At 39.1% G+C, this 27,232-nt stretch overlaps 1 protein-coding gene across 4 annotated transcripts in view; it reads right to left on the bottom strand.

The window, feature by feature from the left end:
* The window catches only part of Kiaa0319l (KIAA0319 like), a 106,721-nt gene that overhangs the window by 16,161 nt on the left and 63,328 nt on the right, over positions 1 to 27,232 (bottom strand). For all 4 annotated transcript variants that reach the window (XM_076860770.2, XM_076860767.2, XM_076860768.2 and 1 more), the window contains exons 4-12: positions 18,735 to 18,981; positions 16,120 to 16,221; positions 11,867 to 11,964; positions 9,077 to 9,164; positions 7,396 to 7,488; positions 5,126 to 5,258; positions 2,683 to 2,911; positions 1,318 to 1,441; positions 445 to 577 (exon numbers count right to left, since the gene is read on the bottom strand). In XM_076860770.2, coding sequence (XP_076716885.1) covers positions 445 to 577; positions 1,318 to 1,441; positions 2,683 to 2,911; positions 5,126 to 5,258; positions 7,396 to 7,488; positions 9,077 to 9,164; positions 11,867 to 11,964; positions 16,120 to 16,221; positions 18,735 to 18,981 — 1,247 coding nt within the window. The remainder of the gene's footprint in view (positions 1 to 444; positions 578 to 1,317; positions 1,442 to 2,682; positions 2,912 to 5,125; positions 5,259 to 7,395; positions 7,489 to 9,076; positions 9,165 to 11,866; positions 11,965 to 16,119; positions 16,222 to 18,734; positions 18,982 to 27,232) is intronic.

The raw sequence follows: 27,232 nt of genomic DNA, 5'->3' as shown, positions 1-27,232 counted from the left end.
TGGTATTTTCTGCTCCATTACCCCTTTTGGTCTGCCTCTCAAATGTAATTAAACTGCATTTCAGCAAATGGATTGTACCTACAAAAGCACCATGACCATACGGTACCACCTGGGGACTGACTAATGGTAAGCATTCTTTTTTCCTTATAAAAACTATTTGTAGCATTATTTTCTTAAAAGATGACGTTTGGAATTATAAACATTTCTTTCTAAGTGACCCTCCTGAATAAGTCAATAAAAATAATTCAACTCTTAGGGCTGGGGATATAGGTTAGTTGGTAGAGTGCTTGCCTCACATGCACAAGGCCCTGGGTTCAATCCCTAGGACCACCAAAAAAAAAAAAAAAAAAAAAAAAAAGTCAACTCTTAAAAGCACATAAAACTTTGCTCTTCCATGGCCTAGAGCCTTGTTTGCATAGATCAGGATTCTGCGTCAACACTCACTGTGTTTTTTCCCAGAGATAGGAGATAATTCTCTGATCATCTGAGCTCTTGCTGCCATCCAGGGTTGTGCTGTCCACAGGCAGGGTCAATTCTTTATCTGGGCCCGCATCTGCCTGAGGGGGCTTGTTGTTTTCTAGAGATAGAGAAACATGGAGGTCAAAAGCAGCTAGTCCGGGGCTGGGGATGTGGCTCAAGTGGTAGCGCGCTCGCCTGGCATGCGTGCGGCCCGGGTTCGATCCTCAGCACCACATACAGACAAAGATGTTGTGTCCGCCAAATACTAAAAAAAAAAAAAAAAAAAAAAAAAAAAAAAAAAGCAGCTAGTCCAGGTGGGATAGAAGAGGACCTAATGAGACATATTCTGGTAGACATGGGAACTCTGCCTCTTAGCCCACAAAAATGTCAGATACATGGGAGAGATGGATACCATCAGGGAGCTAAAAAGGAAGAGTATAAGACTAATTCTGAAAGAAACATGGCAGAACACAGCACAGTTATAAAGCCATGCTAAATCTGAAATCTAATGCTATAAAGTTTGAGTGACAAGAGGGGGCTCTCCTGAGAAGTGAGTTTTAAGCTGATCCTTATGAAACATGGTAGGATTTGGGATGATGTCACCTCTACTTCCTAGGTCCACATAAAAGCGCAGTAACTAGCCAAGGCAAGGGCACAAGCTGAGGCTGGGAAGTACCCTTCATCTCTAGCCATGAAGAAAATGTGAGGGAAATGGATGAAAGAAGTTGCTTTCGAGGCTCCATGGGTTGGTGCTTTCTGCATCTACCCTCATACAGGCTCAGAATCCAAACCTTCCTCTCCCCCAAGATCAAAGGGACCAACCATCAGAAAAGTCTGAACCCCAAGGATGGAACTTACCAGGCTGCACAATAACAGTCACTTGAGCGGTGGCTTGCTGTCCTATTGTGTCAGTCACCGTGAGTTGGTAGGTATAGTCTCCTTCTTGCATTGCAGAGAGTTGCAGAGTTGGTGTTCTAACACCCTACACACAGAAATTCAGGAGTAGAAAAGTGGGCTCCTAGAATCACAACATCCCACAATAATTCTTACTCTGATAGAAATGATTTACCCAGTTTTCTAAACCTAAGTTGGTAATGGGCTGATATCTCCCAGTTCAGTGTAATTAGTAACTGTTGAATCAGACATCATGTGTTATCCTGCTGAAAAGAGATTGCACACATTCGGCAACAGCAGCAAAACTTAACACACTACATGAACTTAGAGCCAAGTACAATGTGGGCTTTAAGTCAGGCCTCTAATCTAAAAACACAGAGTTTTTCCCCCCGCCCAGTATTGGGGATTGAATCCAAGGGTGCTTTACCATTGTGCTACATCCCTAGTCCTTTTTCTTGTTTATTTTTGAGAAGTCGTCTTGCTAAGTTTCTGAGGGCTTCCCTAAGTTGCCCCGGCTGGCCTCAAACTTGTGATTTTCCTGCCTCAGTCTCCCACATAGCTGGGATTAGCATGACACTGTGCCTGGCTAGAAATAGCATCTTAAATATCATTAGAAATAATTCAGGGCAAACTTCCAACACAGGAGCTTCCTATGGGAAGAACAATGGGCAAAATAAGCAGCCTGTGGGCTGGGTCCACTTGAAGACATTTTGTTTGATCTGGAGTTTCTTAAAAGTTGGAATTTTTGACATTTATGAGAAATTAGTTTCTGTCTGCTCCTGAAAAGCTGGACTATCCAGCAATACTGGAACCACACTTCCACATGGCAACAGTCAGCTGGACCCAAAGAGCAGAGGACCCCTGCATTCAGAGACTTAAGCTCTCTGGCTCACCAGAGCCCCACACAGTATTCTTTATTTACTTATGTGACTTGCCTGGTGACAGATCTAATCTCTTTTTAGGTATCTCCAGATAAGACACCCTTAAATCAGACAATCTACTCCAACTGGGAACAGAGCACACCAAGATTTGAACCCTTGTGGCCTCTAAGTAGTCTGACTCTCTGGGGTCACCCAGAACAACTACGTTTCTCATCAGTCTTTTTTTCCCCCGCCTGATACTAAAGGTTTAAGTTAAAGATTATTGCTAACCTGTCAACAAAAGGCCCATAAAACTTTCTGGATTTGTTTTGGGTTTTCTTTTTTAAATATAAATGTACAAATCTGATTTTGGTAATTGAAATGGAAAAGAAATAAACCTTGAATGGTGACCCAATCCAGCAGTTCTTTATCCCCTGGACAAGAGAAGACAGAAAGCATTCCCCCCTACCTGCATCTCTACCACTTTCCCCTTGCTGCTTGGGCTGAGTGACCACTCATAGCTGCTGATGCCATGATCATCAGTGCTCTGGTTCCCAAAGAGAGTGATGGAATTTTGAGGCAGGGTGATCACTTGGTTGGGGCCTGCGTTGGCCACAGGGGGATAATCCACAGCTTTGTTCACTGTCAGACTTGCAGTAGTAGAGCTAGTAGCTCCATCAGAGTCTACTACAGTCAAGCTATCAGGGCAGAGAGAGGAGTGCAATAAAGGATGAGTGTTAGGGAGGAGGAAAAAAACTAGAGAACTGAAAATCAAGACTATGAAACCCCAAGGTGGCAGGATTACCTCTTCTGACTTTTCCTACTGGAAAAGCAGAGTAACACTAGAAGCTAACAGTGACTGAGGGTTTACTATGTGACAGGCACTGTTCCAAGCTTTTATATCTCATTGGATTCACCTAAAAGCTCTATAAAGTATTATCCTTCTATTATTCCTTACATACATAAGGAGCCCAAGGCGAAAAGAGGAAAAGTAACTTACTCAAGGTCATGCAGTTGGACAGCAGTGGACTCAGGATCTGACAGGAAGTATGTCTCCAGCACCAGTTTGCTCTGCTGCCTATGACAATCTGTGTGCTAAGACCTTATATGCACTGTAATACAATTCACACGATAACCATATAGAGTAGGTTTCGTCAGTGCACTCCACAGGAGGCTTAGAGAAGAGAAGCAATTTGCCCAGGGCTTCATGATGAGCCAAGATGCAAGCCCAGTTCTCTGATTCCAAAGCTCAGAAACCTAGTCTTAAAAAGAGATAATCCCTGGCCCCTAGTTCAAAGACACCACACTATATAGAGCACACTCTGTCTGCAGCAGATTGTCCCCATCATCCTGTTTTAGCTGTGTGCATATCATAAGAATGGCCACCCTGGGCACACAGTCTTTGGGACAGACCAGGAGGGCTGGCTCTGGTAAGGCAGGAGTTTGAGATGGAAATGAATTCTCCCACGCAACAGGCCCACAGTTTGTGCCAGTGAGAAACGGGATTTGCAAGGAAAAAAATGTTCTTTTATAAGAGCAGGCTTTTACCTAAATGATGCCTTCCAGCTGAACAGCCTAGAGCTTCTCATGCCACCTCAAAATGTGAGTATAAGCAAGCAAAGAGGTTTGGGATCCTTCCATTTTGCTGACAGAAAGAGGAAAAGCATAGGAAAGACATGCGATTTGTTTAATTCTCACCAGCCTCAGAAAGAGTCAGACATCTCTGGGGTTTTTATCCCACAATCTCACTTTTACTTGTGGTCTGAAGGGGATTTCTGATAGTACAGCCTTAAGGAAAAAAGGACAAAAACACGGGACATGCACACATGTACAAATCAGCAAGCACCGGAAAAGGGAAGTCCAGTGTTTGGCCTCTTTTCCCAGTTTCCCTGTTGTTTTCACAGGTGTGATGTTGTTAGCATACCTACCCATCTCCACGTGACAACAGAAAGGGGTCACAGGCAAAATGGCTGCTGCCCATTGCTCTGCTTTTCACCCTAAACAGTCCCTGGTCTGCCTGCATGGACCCTGTGGTCGAAGAGCAAGCTGAATATAGGGCCAGGGAAAGAAATGACTGGGAGAGAGGAGAAGGCAAGCGAACCACAACCAGATTGAGCCTTAATGCTAATCAAATCTAAATCCATCATCTCATAGATTAAAAAGACATAAAGGGCTAGGAAAAAAAAAAGTTGCTCCCAGTGTCCCACACACCCAACAAACTTGGTCTACCACTGTGGCTAAAAGCCCAGACTCTAGAATCAGACTGCTGTGTGACCTTGGTCAAATTATTTAACCTCTTTGTGCCAAAACTTCCAAATGTGTTAATGAGAGGAACCATGAAGCCAGTTAAAAGGAATAATTTGATACTATAAGCAAAGAGCTCAGAACAGTACTTGGCATACAGTAAATGTTCAAAAACATTAGCTATTGTTGTCACTATTTAAATAAAGGATTAACCCAGACCAGGCTAAATTCTATAAATGGGAAATGTGCTTTTTTACAAATCTAATAAAAACCAATCAACTTTTCATTTTAAGCTAACAAGAAGGCCCAAATCTTATTGTTCAGGAAGCTACCTTCCAGTTAGAGAATGCTACTAAGTCCGAATTTGCAAATTGATGGTAAAGATATCGTATGGTAAATGTTGTGCTAGGACAAACATCTCTGTGACCCCAGCAGAGTCTAAAACTTGATAAATATCAAACCGACAGGAAGACAGATGCCCAAGAATAAGTTGTCACACTATGGCAGGTGCTGGTGAGGCATGGAGGGAAAGAGGAGAGTCATAGTCTCTCCTCATGAGCAGAACCTTCAACAGTTTGAGAAGACATTCAGGGAAGTAAAACCAAAATGCCAGATACAGGAAGGAAAAGGGTAGCCTCTGGCCAATCTGACACTGAACCCTGACTTACCTGAAGGTGTAGTTCCCAGGGACCAGCTTGCTTAGTTTTAATATGGCTGTATCTTCAGAAATCTTCTCTTCTCTCAGAGGCCCCTTAAGTTCCTCCCAATGATACTGGACGATTTTATCATCATCAGTGCTTTCTGGACCACAAAGAACATCGTTTACAACACGAAAATGCTGGGTCCCAGGACTTACCAGTTTATATAAACCAGGACAACTACCTCAGAGATTTCAAGCTAGGAAAACCTCATGAAATTATAGACTTTCTCTCTAGAGTGTTTCTTCCCCAGAAATATTGGATCATTCTGCCTCTCTATGAATATTCTACTGCATTGTTTCCCAAGAAACATAGGACACCTCTGACTAAAATACTACCGTATGAAAAAGAAAATCAAAAATTTCCCCCTGAGACCCAGTAGTGAGAATCGAATCAGGGGTACTCCACCACTGAGCTACACCTCCAACCCTTTTTATTTTTTATTTTGAGACAGCCTGGCCTCAAACTTGTGATCCTTCTGCCTCAGACTCCCAAGTCACCAGCAATATAGGTATATGCCTCCATGCCCAGATGAAAATCAGCAATTCTTAAACACGTGAAAACATATTGGACTTCACTAAAAAAAAAGAAAGTGTAAATTAAAATTACACTTGAGATATCACTTTTGAACTTATCAAATTGTTTTTAAAAAAGCTTCATGACACATTATATGGGTAAAGGTATGGAAAAAGGCCCTTTCATTAGTCATGGTGGAAGCATAAATTGATACAATTAGTTACCCTACAACTAGTACTTTGGCAATATTTATCTTTGTTCCTGCAATTCTTCTAGGAATTTATTCTACAGACACACTACACATGGGTTAAACATCATGTTGATAAGATTATTTATTATAATGTTGTTTGTAATAGCAAAAGAATCAAAGTAATCTAAATGGTCATTGCTAGAGATTAATAAAAGTTTATTCATACAACGAAATAATATTCTAGGAATATATCCGTCTAGGAATTTATCCTACATAACATATACTTTAAGGAGCATGTTGACAAGATTATTTATGATATGTTGTTTTTAACAGCGAAAGAATGAAAGTCATCTAAATGGTCAACAATAGAGATCAAAAACAAGAATACAGTCACACAATGAAATCATATACATACATATAATGAAACACTCTAACTGCTAAAAGAATGAATAAGCCTTTCACGCACTGATTGAGAAAAATTCCCTCACAGAGAAACAAGCATAATACATATGTAACAGCACACCTAATGTGCTATCAATGTTCACACATGATGTGTTGTATGTAAACAAGGGGATAACACTATATACATATTTTCTTATATGTACATAAAAAATTTCTGGAAGGATACATAAAACAATACCATTGGTTGTCTGGAGGAAAACTGAATAGTTGGGAGACATGGATGGTATGATTCTTTTCACTGAGTACCTTTATGTATTATTTTGACCTATTTAAAACTATACAATAACAGTGCCATGTGAACACTTTCTATGATAAGCACTTCTTCCTGTTCTCTTTCCCCTTGGCTTCTATCCTTCTACTCCTCTTGCCAAACCAATGACAAGAAATGCTTAACCTTGCTAGAAGGTCCTCTGCCAAGCACTGAATGCATCTGCCAAAAACAATTGTTGGTGCCAAGACAGGGTAATGGGGCCTTAATGGGTCTCAAAAGAAACCAAGCGAATACCACTGAGAAGATGGGACTGAAACCTCTGCACACACACTGCAAGGATCAAGAACTAAGATTCAAAAATCCTCTCCTGTCACCCATTAGGTGACACTACTCTGAAGAGTAAAATGGTAGTGAGCCCAGGGAGGTTGTGGAGGGCATTCTGAGTCTCCCCGGGAAGAGAGGACAATCTTGCTAGGCACTGATGGCAGAGTCAGAGCTCTGGGTCATGCCTCTCAGTTACTTTTCTAGCATGAGAGCAAGAAACACTGTTTCCAAAACCAGGAAAGGAAATTCCATCAAAGTAAATCTGAAAAACAGACAGTTCCAACTAAAGTAATTCTAAATACATGCCTAATACCACTTTCTTGCCATCTTAGAGCAGGAATATCACTTTAAACAAGCCATGTGGGAATTTTAACTAGGGCCTGTCCTGTCACCTACTTCTCAGTCAGCTGCTTCAGACCCATAACACAGTCAAGAAGACTGCTCCAAGCAGAATGCAGTGGGCCCTGAACCTTCTACCAGAGATTTCTACAGGAGTACGCTGTGAGTGCACTCTGTCACATTTAGACAAGTACTCACGGCTGCCATCAATGACTGTAGATGTGGTTGGCAAAGAGATCTCCTGGAACTGGGGTGACACGATAGCAACAGGAGGCCGATTCTTACGGGGTTCTGAAAGAAAGTGACCCAGAAGAGACTGGGAGGGGAACTTTATAAATTATAAGAAGGGCAGGTCATAGCTGAGTGGATTACAAATCAGTTTCCATTACATAATTGACAGCTGAAGCATCACCAGATGGTAAAGTCACAAGACCAGGTTTCCATTTTATCTTTTTTTTAGTTGTGGTTGGATATAATACCTTTATTTTTATTTATTTATTTTTATGTGATGCTGAGGCTCAACCCAGCGCCTCACACATCCTAGGCGGAGGGCTCTGCCACTGAGCCACAACCCCAGCCAGACCAGGTTTCCATTTTAACATAAGAAACCTGGGAATGTATGGGCCTCTTTCAAACCTGACCACTCCTGGGCTGGGGATGTGGCTCAAGCGGTAGCGTGCTTGCCTGGCATGCGTGCGGCCCGGGTTGGATCCTCAGTACCACATACAAAGAAAGATGTTGTGTCCGCCGAAAAACTAAAAATAAATACTAAAAAAAATTCATTCTCTCTCTCTTAAAAAAAAAAAAACCTGACCACTCCTAAGACTGTGCCCTGTGCATTCTCTTAATGCTCTTGTGTATCCAGTTCATGAAAAGTACTATAGCAGTCAGTGGCTACTTTCAGGACAGCCTGAGAGGTGCACAACAAACAAGCTTTGTGTAATAAAAACACTGGCAAACAAACCATCCCTTGGCACAGACTATACTGAAAAGATAATGAGAGCTGATGGTGTAGGGGGTGACTATGGCTGTGTAAGGGAAGGTCACAAACCACTCTGGTCCACCTGAATGATTGTGACCTACAAACCCAGTGGCCTTTTCTTTGGGAAATGATCAAACAGTCTACATGTTGATCCCCATGTTGAGGACACAACCAGGGACTTGCTCATGCTAGATAAGGGCCCTACCACTGAGCTACATTCCAGGCCTACTGACCATATTTTAAAGAAGGTGAACAGATTACATTGGCTACAAAACTCAAGAAATGAAAAGAAAATCTACTACCAAAAAAGACAGGAAACAGTACTAATTTGTGCTAGTACATGTGCTACTCTCCAACTTCTCCCAAATTTCTCTGAAAATGCAAAACAAGATCCCTTATACCTTGCTATTGTACTACAATCTGCCAACAGTGGCTCGATTTAAAAGAATGACATGATGGATTTGGTTTCTAAAGTGAAAGAGACCAGCAGGTCTAAATGCGAAACTGTGTACAGAGACCCACATCTCTGGAAAGATACCAGAAAGAGCTAGTCACTTGACGGGTTCTTCTGCATGCTTCTCCTGGGCTCCTGGCTTCCTCTTTCAGCATAGCCCACTTGGAGAAGTAGTTCTTTGGTAGGTAGGTTATTGCTTAGGCCACACTGCACTGTGGATACTGTGACTAATGTTTCCCTGCCCAGTCCAGTATTCCAATTAGAACACTTGGAACACATATACACTTTGCTGCCATAACCTTTTACTACACTGACCTAGGAAATGTCCAATAAATATTTCATGAAAAAAGGGATGGTATTAAAAACCCAAAAGTCAAATTTTCTCCTCCTCAGGAGTCTTTGAGAGAGAGAAATGGGACAGAACTGTGGCTTGAAACACAAACCTGGCTTTACAGTCACGTTCACATAGCCTTCCCCGTGGGCATTTTGACCATCTACGATCACTTTGAATTCATACAGGCCTGGAGTCAGCTGAAAAAGTGAGAGAAGATCTTTCAGACAACCACCAAGGGCAGCAATTGTATTTAAGACAACATAAGTATCTGAGTTTCTTCAGGCTGAATCCTGCACTCTCCTTGCCCTATTTTCAAAGTGGAAAAAGTAAACTAGCTAAAGAGATTAAACAATGAGTTACACTAAAAAGAAACATAGCTTTTAATGTGAATCTTATTACTAGTTGCCTCTAGAATAACATAAGGGATTTCAATCTCTCTATACTCGCATTTTCTTTTCAGAAGAACATTAAGGGCCCAACCATCCTACAGCACAGAGTTATGAAATTAAAATAATCATCTCTTCAAAGAAAAACATCTTGTAAAAATTCCAAATAGTTCCCAAATATCTAAGCAGTTTTCCCTCCTGACTTCTATTAACTATATGAACATTATATAAAAGGGGGCAATAAAATCACCTACCATCTCATTACCCTAACAATTAACTCATCATATTTCTCTATTTCCTTCCAATCCTTGCCCACATAAAAACTAGTTGTAGCCAATTCATTCAGCAAACATTTATTGAGAATCAATCATATACCAGTCACTGTCTAGGCTTGGGGTTTGGAGGTAAATTAAGATTCCCACATTTGAAGAGCTCAAATTTCAGAGGTATTCAAGGTCTAGCTAAAACCAAAGTATCAAACTTTTTATTGTTCTTTTCATTTAGCATGAACCCTTTTCCCATTAGGATATAGTCTTTTAAATATTCACTTTAATGACTATAGAATAATAATAAATGTGTCATAAACATTTCACACTGTTGATACTTGGGGTGCTTCTAAACTCTTACTGTTATGACTAATGCTGTAATGAACATCTTAAAGAAAAATGGGGGTGTCCTTTCTTTAGAATGATCTCATTTGGATAAACACTAATTGGGTATCGGTAATATTTTTGACCACTCTCTCCCTTGTAATGCTTTCCTCCTAAATTTTCCCTTCTCCACCTACCTCATATTTCCTCCAGTTTACCTGCCATTCCTTAAATGAGAGCACACCCCAGGATTCCAACCTCAGCCTACTTATTTCTTTAATCCAAACATTCTCCCTAGCTGATCTTATCTATGACTCTGGTTTCAATTATCTATTTGAGGTGGATATGCAAATTTATCTTTCTAGTCCAGATGTCCCCTAGTATATAGTTTCTTTCCCCCAGCTGCTATGGGGACAACTCCACTCAAATGTCTCACAGGTACCTCAAATTCACTCCACCTGAAAGTGAATTAATCGTCTGAAAATTTCCCCCAAATCTGTTATCCTTTCTGTGTTCCTTATTTCAGTGAACATCCATCCAGGTGCCTAAGCCAAAAAAGCTACAATCATCCAACACTCTCACACAATGCCTTGATCATCAGATCATCACATTTTCTCAAGTTGACCTCCACTCACTTGTCTCCATCTACACTGCCACACCTTAGTTCTTTTTTTGTTCGTTTGTGGTACTGGGGATCAAACCATCACCTTGGTTTTTAACTACTCATCATATTAATTATTAAAGCATGGGATTATAGCTCTGGTGCAAACCTATTATTTAATTAATATCTCTGTGAACTTTGGCCAAACCACTTCCTTTTTTCAAATTTTAGTTTGTTATTTGTAAAACAAATATTAACACCTACATATTGGGGATATTATGACAATTAAAAGAAATAACTGAGTAAACCAATTAGCACCAAGTCTGGCATATGGTATGAGCTCAGTTGGTGGTTTCTCATTAATATCATTTATTTAGTTTTCATACTCAGAATAGTATCATTTCCCCCTTAATTTTTCAATACATTCATCATTGATCTCCACACTTAAAGAGTTTCATCTCCTTTAATCTGTGGACATGATGATCTCTCTAAACTGAAAATCTGAACATGTCTTTCTTCTGCTCAAAAGTTTTCAAAAGCTCCCTATTTCCTTTAGGTAAGATTCAAAGTCCTTAATCCGCCATGAGGCTTTACTGCACCTGGCCCCTGAATTTCTCCAAATGACTATGCTACGGCTCTTCTCACACCTGACTGTCCACTCAGGCTCAACTATGCACTGCTCCCCACATTTTCTCTCTCATTCTTAGCCCTGTGGATATGCTGCTTCTTTTGCTTGATTATGTTCCCTCCACCCTTTACCCAGGAAGTCAGTTCACTTTTCAGACCCACGTAGGCAAATTTTCTCTTTATCACCTGTTAGCCTTCCCTGCTTCCTAAGTACCTCCTAAACTCCATTCCCCTGAACATTAAAATTATTATTAAAATTATGATTAATTCACATAGCTAGTATACAAGGAGTAACCTTCCATTTAATGAATGAATCAGTAAGGGCTAAAGAATATAAACATTTTTATGGCTCTTAATAACTATATGAAAGGGACTGAACCAATGTACACAGTCATGTGGCCACAAATTACCTATCTTATGTCCCAAATTCCAAAATCCTTATGTTGCCCTTCAAAGCTCTTTAGTGGATATACTCAGCTATCACTGCCGTACTGGTTCAATTTTCTCACCATAAATGAAACTTTGAAAATTATACACTAACAAACACTGGATGTCAGCCAGTCAGACTTTTGAAGGAGTCACTTCTGGAAGATTATTCCCAACTTCAGTGTGGACAAAAAATTCTATATTACCTATTTTAGAATGTAATTCACCTACTCTGACTTAGTCCTGCAAATGAAAAGAAGCAAATTCACCTTGGATAGTTTCATGATCTGGGAATGTTTCCCTTCCATTTCTCCACTGTAGTCTTTAGGATGAGTAATCAGCTGCCAGTCGTAGGTGTAGGTTTCTCCTATAGAAGGGCAGTTATGAAAATCATGAAAACACACACCTACACATAAAGAGCATGCCAATAACAAATCTTTTCTAAAGGCTGCCAATAATGAATCTCTTTTAAATCTTGACAAGGCCTTCATTTTTAAGTCTGTACCCCAAAGTCTTCAGGGAAACTAAACCATCTGCTGAAAGAAGGGTGGATTCCGCTGACTCAGCTCCAGTTAAGGCTTCTTCTTGCACACTCTCTGCTAACTATACTCATTTCTGCCCCATCCCACCCTCAGGCCAATCCTCCCTTAAAAATGCAGACTGCTGGGGGATGGCACCTCACTGAAAACACATGCCCTACCAATGCTACAGGTGAACTCATTGGGAACAAAGGCCATTTTCTTGCAAAACTTCTTTTGCAACAAAGAACAGCAATGACTTCTAAATAACATGGTTCAAAAATAGCTTTTTACAGAGTGCTAACAATGCTTCTCTCGCTGAGGTCATCACACCCTAGTGAGTTAAAAGAGCTACTTCATTCCTGCTGAGCTAAATAACACACTGCAGAAAATGGTAGGGCATGGCCCATTTAAAACAGGCCCCACTGAAATTAATTAAGATCAAATGAAGCATTAAATGGTCCTCATTTGCAGCTCAGACTATATCACTTGGTAGCACAAGGGTAGAATCCTGTTATCTAAATGGAATCCCGCCCAGTAAAAGTGGTCTCAATTTGGGAGGCAGGGGATAAAATGCATTTCTGGCTAGGGAAGGGTAGGATTTGGTAGGAAGGTTTAGCTTAAGTTGACTACCCAAAAAGAGAGGGAAAAAAAAAAAAAGAATCCTTAAGTTCTTATCTTTTTATTTATTTATTTATTTTTAGTTGTAGATGGACACAATACTTTATTTATTCTTTTATTTATGTGGTGCTGCAAATTGAACCCAGTGCCTCACACACGTGAGGCAAGCGCTCAACCACTGAGCTATAACCCCGACTCCAAATAATTTTTTTTTTAATTTTTTATTTTTTAGTTGAAGTGGACACAATCCTTTTATTTACTTTTATGGGGTGCTGAGGATCAAACCCAGGGCCTCGGACGTGCTAGGTGAGTGCTCCACCCCTGAGTCACAACCCCAGCGCTACCCCACTGCCCCAAATTCATATCTTTTTCTTTCAGAGTTACATAATAGGCGTTCGACTCAGGTGCCCTGAGTGGCTTGTTGGACCCTAGGGCTCTTCCTGAGAGTTCAAATGTTAAAGTTAGCACAACTTCTGCTCTAATCCCAAGATATACTTCATCTGAAGACCAGATGTTATTTTATAATCTTGGGATTCATGATCTTCCTTCTGCCAGCAAACTAGTATTGTTTTGGAAAGTTGTCAATCCCAGCTGCTCTCACAAATGTACATACAAAAAGGCAGGTCAGGGGCTGCGGCTGCATTCGGATATAGCTCAGTTGGTAAAGTGCTTGCCTCACATGCACAAGGCCATGGGTTCAATCCCCAGCATCACACACCCAAAAAAGTTGGGGCTGGGGATAGCTCATTTGGTAGAGTGCTTGCCTTGCATGCACAAGTCCCCAGGTTCGAACTCCAGCACCACCATTTAAAAAAAAAAAAAAAAGTCTGCTCAGGAGGAACAGAAAGGAGCTGCAGAAGCAGCACTCATGCTGTGACACATTTCTTCCAACTCTAGTTGTAAATGCTTTTCCACACAGAAAGGAAACTCACATTAGCTTAGGAAGTGATCATTTTTAATTAACTAAAGGTAGCACTTAAGCATGGTGGTACACACCTTAGTCCTAGAGACTAAGGAGGCTGAGGCAGGAGGATTGCAAGTTCAATAACTCAGCAAGACCCTGTCTCAAAATTAAAAAAAAAAAAACAAAAAAAACTAGGAGTGTAGCTCAACAGCAAAGTGCCATTGGGTTCAACTCCAGTACCAAAAAAAAAAAAAAAAAGCTACTAACACCAATGTCAAAAAGGGATAGGGCTGGAGAGGGGGCTCAAGTAGTAACATGCTCGCCTGGCATGCAAGGGTGCTGGGTTCAATCCTCAGCACCACATAAAAATAAAATAAAGATGTTGTGTCCACCGAAAACTAAAAAACAAATATTAAAAAATTCTCGCTCTCTTAAAAAAAAAAAAAAAAAAAAACCAAGGATGATATTCCTAGGGCAGAAAAGTTGAGGGGAAGAATTTATGCCTTACAGGCAGAAATTTGCCCAAGGATAGGAACAATTGAATATAGGTCTGTTATATTGTTGACTGTAATGATATAGGGCAGTAGTTTTGAACCAGCCTTTGAACCCTACAGGGATCCTAATGAGCTGCCACAGGGCAGGAGAAAGATAAAGAACAGGCAGAATTTGCCTTGCCTCAGTGCCCCAATCTTGAGACCATTCATCTCATGGATTTAATTAAAGCTGAAGAACTGGGCAGAGGATAAGTAAAGAATCTGTTTCCTTTCCAATGACCTGTTTTGCAACATTGATCTACAAGATAACAGTAATTCAAAGAAATATATATGCAAATAGAAATTAGAAAAAAATAAAGCAGGGCTGTAGATGTAACTCAGTGGTAAAGCATTTGCCTATCATGCACAAAACCCTGGGTTCAATCACCAGCATACTCTGTTCAAGATAGCTCTTAACTCCATCCTCAAAGACCACCAAATCTACTCACTGTAACTTACCACCCAAGAAAGAAAGGAAAAAGTTTCTCTAAAGGTAGAATGAGTTGGTAATAAAACCTCAGTTTGAGAGCAGAACTTTTGGTCAGAAGAAGGATTTAAGTTCTGGAAAAGTATTTTTTGCATAAATACAGTATTTGGTTTTAGAACCAGAAATTAAGAATATTGTATTAGAAACAAGTACATAAAATGGAAGGACTCATCTGAATAGAGAAGACTAGTTTACTTGACTAACCTTCTAATGAAAGCAACATAAATCCAACACATTAATTTTCCAATGCTTCACTCATGTCATAGGTGGTCTTAAGAGAAAATGTTTGTGTTTATAAGTCAAACTTTGGTGTGGGAAATATACTTCAAAGGTGAAAGGATGTTTACATTACAAAAGTTTCCTTAGCTAGTGAATTAATCACCAATTCATTTAAATATTTTATAAATCTAACCAGGCATGGCCCTGCAATTCCAGAGTCTTAGGAGGCTGAAGGAGAAGAATCACAGGCCTTGAACCCAACTTAGCAAGGCCCTCAGAAACTCAGCAAGGCCATGTCTCAAAATAAGAAATAAAAGAAGATGAAAAAAAGAAGAAGAAGAAGAAAGAAAAGAGGATTGTGGATATGTTCAGTAGTAAGTGTCCCTTCAATCCCCAATCCAAAATTTTTTTAAAAAAACAAATTTATAACTTTGAATTTTGTAAATCATGAATTAAGTGTTTTTTGTTTTTTTTTTTTAGGTTCAAACCTATATTAACAGTAGTCTTGACTAACTTCTCTCCAAGATCTACACCTTCTATTTACTAGTTTTTTTGGCCAAAATAAACAGGTTAATTTGAGTCACAGTTTCTTCCCCTTTAAATGGGTATAATAGCAAAGCATGGGGGAACATGCCTCTGATTTCAGTGACTTCAGGAGGCTGAAGTGGGAGGATCACAAGTTCAAGGCCAGCCTTGGTACTTTAGCAGATTCTTAGCAACTTAGCAAGACTATCTCAAAATAAAAAATAAAAAGGACGTGGGGATGTAGTTTGGTGGTAAAGCACTCCTTGGTTCAATCCTAAATACCAAAAATAAATGAGCAAATAAAAAGGAATAATACAATCTAGCATGTAAGGTCTATGCTAATGAGCATCAGCTATATCTAGGCACTGAACTAGGTGATTTATATACTATCTCATTTTGCCCATACAGTAACCTTATGAAATAGGAATTATTCATTTTATATGAGAGAGAGAGAGAGAGAGAGAGAGAGAGAGAAACAGACAGACACTCAGAGAAGTTAAGTAATTTGCTTAAAATCATTCAGCTAAAACCTGGCTAACCTGGGACTTGAACCCAGGCTTGATATCTCAAACCCTACTGTCTCTTGTATTTCATGAATATTTGTTCTCCCACATGTAATATCGTATCTTCACAGGGCTATTATGGAAAGAGTGAGTTGAGATATGTGGATATCATTGTAATCAGAAATGTAACCCAAGTGTAAAGGGATCTTTACCTTTCTGGGGTTCTTGGAGAACATATGCATTTAATTGAACTTCATTCTTAGGCAGGGTCATCTGGACACTCTTCCCAGCAGATACCACAAGTTCCTTTATAACTAGAAATAAAATAAAAATTCCAAAGATAAGAAATATATCCAGACTGTGCCATTTTTCTCCTTCCTTTGTGATCAAACACCTTTCCTGAATAATACTCAGCTATGGCCTTCATTTCCTAATATCTTTCTACTTTCTTACCACCTGAAGTTTGATTTTGTCTCTACCTTTCCATTGAAAAGGATCTCAAGATCATCAACAAGTGGCTGCTGAGTAAATCTAACAGCTGTAACCCAATCTCTACCATCACCTTGGAGGCACCTACTCCTGCTGTCTCTCTCTTAAAGTTCTTGGTTATTATCATACTGTATCCTACTTTCCTCCTGCTTCTTATTCCGCACTGTCCCTAAGTCCTCTTTTTTTTTTTTTTTTTGAAGAGCGAGTGGGGCGGGGGGGGGGGGAGAGAATTTTTTTTTAATATTTATTTTTTAGTTCTCGGCGGACACAACATCTTTGTTTATATGTGGTGCTGAGGATCGAACCCAGGCCGCATGCACACCAGGTGAGCGCGCTACCGCTTGAGCCACATCCCCAGCCCCCCTAAATCCTCTTTATACAATACTTTCCACAGAGTTCAAATTCTGTTTCAAGGATCGCTTTTATGATGATAAATAACTTTTTAATAAGATACATAAATAAGAAAGATGAATGTTAGTCACAAGGCCTGTCTTGCTTTCTCTCCATTCTAGTTATTACTGGTCTCCCTTCTCCTAGCTCTCTCCCCACTTGAATCCATTCTATTTTCCTAAAATACTCACCCACCATGTTACTCTCCTATTTAAGAACCCTGCTCCCACACCATGTTAAAGCCAAACTTCTATCTTGGCCCTATAGGACCATCATGATCTGATCTCACAAACTTAAACTTACCTTTCCTATCCAACTGTGCCTCTAAGTTACACTATTTTTTCTTTTTGTGCTCCACAGAAGCCATGGTCTACTCCAGGGGACTTTACAAAAGCTATTTTTAATTGGGATGTTTGCCTTTCTGTATTCTAAATTCAGCATTTTGTTTCTAGCTTTAAACTGTCGCCAACAAATCTTCCCAGACCGTTTCAGTTCAACTGATTTACTTCTTGAATTGCTTTAGCACTGTGGAACACCCAAGACTATAAACAGCTAAAACTGTTCTTATACCATTCATCAGCCATTTCTCTCATGTCAAGGTTTTCCAACTTTGGCAATATTGGTATTCCAAACCAGAAGATCCTTTTCTGGGGATAGGAGGATTTCCTAAACACTGTTTATGATGGTTCCCAGTAACAATGGCCCCTATCTACTACATGTCAATTGTACCACCCAGGGGGTTGGAGCTGTAACTCAGTGGTGGAGTACTTGCCTAGCACCTGTGAGGCATTGGGTCAATCCTCAGTAGCACAACATAAAAATAAATAAATAAATAAAAGCATTCAGTCTACATAACAAAAAATTAAAAAAAAAAAAAAAACAACTGAATAAAAGTGCACGCAAAAAAGAAATTTTAAAAAATAGTACCACCCACCCACCAGTGGTAACAACCAAAAATGCTTGCAGACCATTGAGAACTACTGATTATATAAATCTTATTTCTTCTCTTGACAGTAACTGTTCATTTGGTATGACACTTCAACACTAGGACAGCTTAAAGAAAACAACAGGCTGGTCAACTCATATTTCAAGACTGGGAGGTGAGAAGGGCTTCCTAGATATATAAAACTTGAGATTTATCTGCCTCTGCTTGGGAACATTGCACTTAGAGAAAAATGAAACCATCCTTTATGGAAGCTGCAGCCTCTGGATGGCCCCAGGAGATGGAATAAGAGCTCTCTAAAGTAACTTTTCAAAAAAGAAAAGAAAAAAGGAAAATCATTATACTCAGAGAGAGTACAATGAACAAAAAAATGGCTAGTCAAGGCAGTACAACCCAAACCCTTAAAAATTAAACTGAAAATTACTTTGGTGCCTCAGGATTGAAACCCTCTTGACTTTTTCAGGATTAACCATTAACCAGTGATTAAGCATTTCCTCCTAATACTTTATGGCAGTACTCCTGAAGCACAGAATGTTAAGGTAACACTAGATATCCTTCCCATGGGTTGTTTTAAAAATAAAGATGCTTTTGTTGGGCATGGTAGCACATGCCTATAATGACGGTGCCTTGGGAGGCTGAGACAGGAGATCACAATTTGAGGACAGCCTCAACAACTTAGCGAGGCCCTCAGCAACTTAGTGAGATGCTGTCTCAAAATACAAAGTAAAAAGGCTGAGGATGTAGCTCAGTAGTAAAACACCGTGGGTTCAATCCCCAGTACTAAAACAAAAACAAACAAACAAACAAAAAAATTCCACTAAAAGTAGAATTATCAAATCATCCAGTAATTCTATTTCTGGTTATATATATATATATATATATATATATATATATATATATATATATATATATACTCAAATCAATTAAAAGCAGAGAGAACTGAATATTTGGACTGAATGCTTCACTTTTCTATCCTATTTCCAAGGGCAGGATCATAGTCCTCACCTGGGTATGGTGCTGATGTGCTCTGGAAGGAAGCCTGGGGGGTAGGAGTTGTATGAATATAGGAGGGAGCCACTGGAAGAGGGATAGCAGTTTGGATTTTCCCAGGACTTTTTACTTGCTGAGTGCTGGCTATAATTCCAGGATCCTCTGATGTTTCAGGTTGGACTGATACACTCTTTGGCTGACCAGCAATCTCTGTAGTCAGGTCTGTGGTTGAGGGACTGGAAACTGTAACTGCCTTCTGGACCTAAAAAAATGTAAAAAATAATTTGATTCAGCAAATGTTAGTTTCTCAGGTTATAGCTCATGAAATAATAGTATGTTAAATGATATCCTGAAAATGCAAAAATGTAAAAAATATTAAAGAATTAAATCTCACTACCTGTTAATAGTTTGGATCTGGAATATCCCCCAAAGGCTCATGTGTTGAAAATTTGGTCCCCAGCTGGTGGCACTACTGGGAGGTGGTGGAAACTTTAGGAGGCAGGGCCTAGTTGAAGGAAATAGGTCATTGGGAGAATGTCTTTGAAGGTTATATTGTGTCCCTGACCCCTTCCACTCTCCCTCTCTTTGGTTCCTGGCTGCCATGAGGTGAGCAGCTTTGCTCTACCACATATTCCTCACCATTAATGCTTTGCCTCACTACAGGTCCAAACAAGAGAAACAAATGACCTCTAAAACTGAGCCAAAAATAAATCTTTTCAACTTTTGATTATCTCAGGTATTCTGTTGCAGAAATGGAAAATTACCATACTACCCAAAGAAAAACACTGTTTAAAATGTTGATATAAAATCTGGGGCTGTAGCTCAGTGGTAGAGTATTTCCTAGCATGCAAAAGGCCCTGAGTTCAATCTCCAGAACCATACACACACACATTAAAAGAAAGAAAGAAAGAGAGAGAAAAAAAAAAGGGGGGAGGGGGAGGGAGAGAAAGAGAAAGAAAGCAAAAATACTGAAAGATTTATTAATATTTTTTCTCCCTGGTACTGGGGATTGAATTGAAGTTTCTCTACCACTGAGCTACATCACCAGTCCTTTTAATTTCCTATTTTGATACAAGGTCTCACTAAATTTCCCAGGCTGGGCTGGAACTTGCAATCCTCTGATCTTCTGAACAGCTACGATTATAAGCATGTGTCACCATACTCAGACTCAGTTCTTTTTTTTTTTTTTTTTGGTACTGGAGATTAAACTCAGAGGCACTCGACCACTGAGCCACATCCCCAGCTCTGATTTGTATTTTTATTTAGAGACAGGGTCTCACTTAGTGCCTTAGTTGCTTAGCGCCTTGCTTTTGCTGAGGCTGGCTTTGAACTTGCGATCCTCCTGCCTCAGTGTCCCTAGCCACTGGAATTACATGTCCAGCCTCAGTTCTTCTCTATCAAGAGTTTTTATTTAAAATAAAAGAATAATATTAACAATACTATGTATATACCTCAGTCTTCTTAACATTTATAATCAATATTTCCAATATACTTATCATGGAACAGGCAATGTAGATCCAAAATAAAAATAAAATTTAATTATTGTGTTCAATAAGCAGCAGAGTAAAAACTAAAAATATAATAAGCTAAAATAGTAAATATATCTATAAAAGTTATGATGAACTGAGGCTGGGATAGGGACTTGCTAGCATACATGAAGCACTGGGTTCAATCCTCAGCACCACATAAAAATATAAATAAATAAAATAAAGTTATAAAAAATACATATTATAAAAAAAGTTATGATGAACCAAAGAAACTATCTGAAGCTACTTAACCTCTTCTCTCTTGGGGAGAGGGAAGGCATGAAGGGTAATCTTTACAAAAGAAAAACATATCCTGGATAAGGAGAGTCCTAAGCTGGGTTTTAAAGGATAAAGTTGTTTACTAAACAAAAGGCTTAGGGGAGATAATGAGTATAGGCACAAGAAATGAAAGTAGCATGGTCTGTTCTGGGAACTGAGAGCCAAAAGCAAAGTAAGAAGCAGGAGGTGATGGAAGATGAGCTAGAAAGATAGGTAAGGGCCACAGAAGAAGGCTACAGGCCAGGTTAAAGAGGCAGCCTGGTGAGCAATTAAAGATGTATGCAGGGAAGTGAAAGGTCACACTGTCCTGTATGGGTCTGAGAAGTAAAGCAACAGCAGGAATATAACCCAGGATTGTAGTGAAATACCACTCAGGAGTATACTGCAGTCATCCAAATGAGAAATGATGGGTGGCTACAAGGGTGGTAGAATGTTACTTTTTAAAATCAACTCATTGGAAATATAATTCAAAACTAAACTGCACAAATTTCAAATGTATACAGTCAATCTTTTCAAAAATGTGTATAACCACTTAACCACAATTAAGAAACAGTACATTTCTATCAGCCCCAAAAGTTCATTCATACCCCTTTCAGTAAATTCCTGCCTCTATTTCCAGGTTCAGGCAACCACTGATTTGTTTTCTAAGATTAGTTGGGGTTTTCTTATATTTCTATAAAAGGAACCATTTATACACTATTTTTGTTTCTGGCTGCTTTCCCTCAACATGTTTTGGAGATTCATCCATGGTATTGTGTATATCAATAGCACACTCTTTTATTGTTTCAATTTTTGTTTTCCATTCATCTATCAATGGAGATTAAGTGGTTTTCAGTTCTCAGCTATCATAAGTAAAGCTGCTATGAATGTTTGAACCCAGATCTTTCTGCAAACATATCTTTTAATTTCTCTTGGTTAAATATTTAGAAGTAGAATTGCTGATTATATACATAAGGGCATGGTTAACATTCTAAGAACCTGAGAACTCTTATCTAAGGCTGCTTTATCATTCTGCATTTCTACCAGCAATGCTTTAAAGTTCTAGCTGCTCACAACTTCACCAACACATGGCATTCTTGGTCTTTTTATTTCTTGTCATTGTAGTGGTCATGAAGTGATAACTTAACATGGTTTAATTTGTATTTTCATGGATATTAATAATGTTGAACATATTTTATTCATTAGTGTATAGATGGATATCTGATTGGTTCCAGTTTTTTGCTTATTATGAACTGAGGTACCATAGCCATTCCCCAGCAAGTCTTTTTATAGACCTGACCTTTCATTTCTCTTAAGTAAATACTTAGGAGTAGAATGTTCAGTCATAGGGAAAGTGTACCTTTAACTTTTTTTTTTTTTAGATTGCTAAATAGTTTTTAAAAGTTGTTGTAACATTAGATAGCCACCAACAGTTTGAGCACTCCAATTATATCCTTCAACCTTGCAATTCTCCTACCTCAGTTTCCCAAATCACTGGAATTACAGAAGTGTACCACCATGTTCAGCTTTGGAAGCCTTTTTAATTTTAGTCATTTTAGAGGTTGTAGTGGCATTCCATTATGGTTTTGATTTCTTGATTTGCATTTTCCCAATGATTAATCACACTGATCAATTTTTCATGTATTTATTGGATATCTGTATAATTTTTAATGGACTATATGCTCATATATTTTGTCCATTTTTAAAATGGGTTATTAGTTTTCTGAGTTATAATAACAACTCTTTATATATTCTACAAACAGGTCCTTTGTCATACATGGAACTTACAAATATGTTTTCCCAAACTGTAACTTGCTTTTTTCACTTTATTAGCATTATCTTTTATTGTTTGGTGGGGTTCTTTGGGTTTTTGTTTTTATTTTTTGGTACTAGGGATTGAACCCAGCAGTGCATCACTTTTTTTTTTTTTGAGAAAGGGTCTTGTTAAGTTGTTTAGGGCCTTGCTAAATTGCTGAGGCTGGCTTTAAACTTGTGATCCCTGCCTTAGCCTCCAAAGTTGCTGGAGTTATAGGCATGTGCCAGCAGCATTATCTTTTAATTCACAAAAATTTCTAACTTTGATGAGTTCCAATTTACCACCTTTAAAATATATATATATATATATATATATATATATATATATATATATATATATATATATTTAGTTGTTGATGACCTTTATTTTATTATTTATATGTGATGCTGAGAATTGAACCCAGCGCTTCACATGCCAGGCAAGTGCGCTACCACTGAGCCCCAGCCCCAGCCCCAAATTTACCAACTTTTTTAATGGTTCATGATTTTAGTGACATATCTAGGAATTTTTTTTCCAAACCAAGATCATAAAATTTTTCTCTTGTGTTATACAAATTTTATAGTTTTAGCTCCTCAACTTTGGTCTATGATCCATTTTGAACTACTCTTGCTGTATTGTAATAGGTAAGGGTCAAATTTTTGTTGTTGTTGTTGTTGGTTGTTTATCAGTATCCAATTGTTCTAGCACCATTTAAAAGATTACCCTTTCCACCAGCCAGGCTAGCAGGATTGCAAATTCAGGAACACCCTAGCAAGCCCTAAGTAACTTAGTGAAACACTGTCTCAAAATAAAAAATAAAAAGGTTTGGGGATGTGGCTCACTGGTTAAGCACCTCAATTTTGTTCTATCTATTTAGTCTATTTTCATGCTAATACCACTGCCCTGAATACTTGGCTTTTATAGCAAGTCCTACAGTTAGTTAAGTCCCCAAACTTTGTTGTTTTCAAAATTGTTTTGATTATTCTAGGTCCCAATCCAGTACACAGTTGTATCAGTTCCCTAGAGCTCCCATGACAAATTACCACAAACTTGGTAGCTTTAGAACAACAGAAATTTATCACAGTTCTGGAGACCAGAAGTCTAAAATCAAGGTATTTGCGGGGCCATACTCCTCTCTCTGGGGGTATTCCTTTGCTTCTTACAACTATGTTTTCCCAAATGCTCTTAGTATTCCTTGACTTTGTCTTGTAACACAACTGTAACCTGTGCCCCCATCTTCACAGAGTCTTCTACCCTTTGTCAGCTGGTTTAAATCTCCCTTTCCTTTCTTTTGTAAAGTCACCAGTCATTGAATTCAGAGCCCACCCTCTCATCAGAAGATACTTTGCTAATTATATTTACAAACTCACTATTCCCAAAATAGGTAACATGCTGAAATTTCAGAGGGAGTGGAGGGGAGGTGGAGGAACACTAATTGACCCATTTTGATAACTTCTCTTTCTGTTTATTTAGTTCTCAAATTTCTCTCAGCAGTGCTTTGTAGTTAGTTTTCAGTATATAGTTCTTGCATATATTTTGTTAGAGTTATTCCTATGTATTTTAGGTTTTTTGGATGCTTTAATACATTTTTAAACTCCAACTCCCAACTGCCCATTGTTAGTAAACACAATTCATTTTTGTATACTGACCTTATATCCTATAATCTTGCTAAATTTTATGTAGATTTCTTGACATTTTCTAGGTACAAAATCATATTATCTATGAATAAAGGAAGTTTTGCTTCTTCCTGTCAAATCTGTATTTCCTTCATTTCTATTTATTGCATGATCACATTGGCTAGTGTTAGATAAGGAAAATAAAAAAATCCAAGATAGTGCTGCCTGGGAAAAGGGAGTGAAAAAGAAAGCCATACATTGATATCTTTCATCTCTCCCAAGATAAATCCTTTTCAGATGCTGGCCACAAGTGGGGAGAAAGTATTTCATCAAACCTAGAATGACAGTAATTGTGAAACACTAATCTCTTCCAAGATAAATCCTCTCCAGATGCTGGTCACCCATCTCCAACCCCAAAATCCAAATTCCTGAGTGCCCAAACTGACATGCTCAAAAAAACACCTCTTGGTATAATCTATATAAACCCAAACTCTTCCTTTGGCCAATGGCTCATATTCCACCAAGAGAGTGGGTCTATTGGAGGTGTAATACCGTTCCTGAATAAAAGGCTGAGATGATCCATGAAGTTTGCATCCAGCCAGTCTTTTGGTGCTAACAGCGAGGACTTCTAATATAATGTTGAAGAAAAGTGGTTAGAGCTTTTTACTTATTTGAGTAACTATCATATCATTTTACTTTAAAACTCTGACCATTGTTTAATTTTTTAAAACATGTTTTTGAGGGAGATGTAGAAGGGCTTGGGTAGCCAGGTCAAGATAGTGAGTGAGGAGCAGGAAAGGAGCTTCTGATGAGGTCAATTCCTGCTTATGGACACAAGTGGGGACCCAATCAGACAGACACTTCCATACTAGTGCTCCTAAGGGGGATCCAATAGAAAAATTAACCAATCAATAATAGTGAGGAGCACAAGGACAGAGGAGGAGATGAGGAAAGGAGGAAATTCCAGAGACCATAAAAAGAACAAAATTCCCCCAATAGATTTTCAGCTCTGGGGCCCCTTCTCTTAAGAGAAGTCTGCCTCTGTTTTTCTGTCGCCTTTGTAATAAACCTATTTCTTACTTGTTATCTCTGTGTCCTATTCTTCAATTCTTGAACAGAGACAATGAACCCTGCATCCCTAGATGGTAAGGTGTTTTTTTATTTGTTTGTTTTTGTGTATGTGTGTGGTGCTGGGGATTGAACTTAGGGCCTTGTGCATATGAGGTAAGCACTCTACCAAAGAGCTATGTCCCTAGCCCAAATGGTAACATTTTTTAACAGCTACCTTGAACTCTCTGAATAGATCTAATGGTAAGGCCCAGTCAGAATTCTTTTCTACTAATTTTTCCCCCTGAATATAGGTCACACTTTTCTGATTCTTTCCTTACAAGTCTCATACTATCTGGTTGAAAACTGGATATTTTCAATCATATATTGTAGCAACTCTAGATTGTGTTTTTTGATGGGCTATTGATTGTTTTTAGTAAATTGCCTGTACTTAAATGTGTCTACTCAGTTTTTTGTTATGTTTTGTTTAATTTTAGCCTGGCTGCCTAGGGAAGCATCCCTGCGTCTGCATAGTTCACTACTAGTCAGCTAACAATTTGAGCAGAGGTTGCTTATATATCTTAAGCCCATAAAGTATGTGCTCTGTTAATCCACTGTTGCTTGAGGAATGCATTCAAAATTGCAGCCAATTCTCAAGTATGCCCTAAGTTTTCCTTTTTATTAGACATTCTTGGATCTCTCTTCACATGCAGGTAGTTTCTTTTCTTTTTTTAATATTTTTAGTTGTAGATGGACACAATACCTTTATTTTGTTTATTGTTGTTGTTGTTGTTGTTTTTTAATTTTTTTGTGTGTGTGGTGCTGGGGTTTGAACCCAGTGCCTCATGCATGCTAGGCAAGTGCTCTACCACTGAGCTTCAGCTCCAGCCCGCAGGTAGTTTCTTAATAATCCAGAAAGAAATATGTGGAATGTTTATCTTGGCTCTTTTTTTTCAGGAATTTCTCTAATGTTTCTGGCAGGTCCCCACTCCACGACCCCAAAAGGCACTACAACTTCTAGCCAGCAAAGCCATGGATTCTACCCATTTGATTCTAACCAAGTTTGCCACTTTCAGTTGGCAAAGCTGTGATTTTCCACCATGTACTCCAAACCAAGTCAGCCCCCTCTGGCAAGAAAGTTGTTACTTTCACAGTTGGGCAAAACTGGTAAAACCACCTTTCTTGTTACCAGAGCTGAGACAATGGAGATAGGGACAGGTGGGAGAAACCCTAGGAAAATAACCATTGACTCCCACTGTACTCATTACCAGCTTTTTAATAATAAATACTTTTTATTTTGTTTCTGCTGCTTACAAAAGGGGACAGATAGATGAGAATGGTGGGAACACAAAGTTAAGAGAATAATTCTATAAAATGAGCCCACTGTGGGCTGGGGTCGTGGCTCAGTGGTAGAGTGCTTGCCTAGCAAGTGTGAGGCACTGGGTTCAATCCTCAGCACTAGATAGATAGATAGACAGAGAGATAGATAGATAGACAGACAGATAGATAGATAGAGTCCATCTACAACTAAAAAAATGTTTTTTTAAAAAATTGAGCCTACTGTGCTGACCCCCTACAAGCCTTCTTTGCCAAAAAGCAATCTGCCTGCAGCCCCACCAGGCCTGAGTGGACAGGATATGTCACATTCCTCAGCAAACTGAGCAGGGGGTAAAGATCAGACTGTCAGTGTAGGTAATGAAAGATGAGGGTCAAGAGGATGAGGGCTGGTTATCAAGGAAAAGACAAAGGGTTGCTAACAGCCCTTGTGCTCCTGCTCCTTCCTGCCCTCAGGCAAGTACACCGAGAAGAAAGAGAAGGCAATGATTCAAAAGGGGATTCTGAGTGTCCCACTCAGAAGACACCCAGCTCTGGGCCCCCTTCTCTTTGGAGAATTCTGTTGTTATCCCTTTTCTTAAATAAAACTTGCTTTCCATGCTTGCTTCAGCATTTCTCAAGTGTTTAAACTTCAACACCAGGGAAACAAGGACCAGTTCCTGATCTGCAAGATCTGATCTGCAAGACTGGTATCACTTCTTCCCTCTCTCTCCCCCAGGGTAGGGAACAGAACCCAAAGGCACTCTACCAGTGAGCTCCAACCCCAGTCCTTCTTTTTCATTTCTGAGTCAGAGTCTCACTAAATTACTGAGGCTGGCCTTGAATTTTCAATCCTCCTGCCTCAGTCATTGAGATTACAGGGATTACAGGCATTCACCATGGCACCCAGGGCTTCATTTTATTTCTTTTTCTTTTTTTTTTTTTAAGAGAGAGAGA

This window comes from Callospermophilus lateralis, chromosome 7, assembly GCF_048772815.1.
Source record: "Callospermophilus lateralis isolate mCalLat2 chromosome 7, mCalLat2.hap1, whole genome shotgun sequence".
Classification (NCBI taxonomy): Eukaryota; Metazoa; Chordata; class Mammalia; order Rodentia; family Sciuridae; genus Callospermophilus; species Callospermophilus lateralis.
The sequence above is the reverse complement of the archived record's forward strand: the minus strand, read 5'-3'. Positions and strand labels throughout refer to the sequence as shown.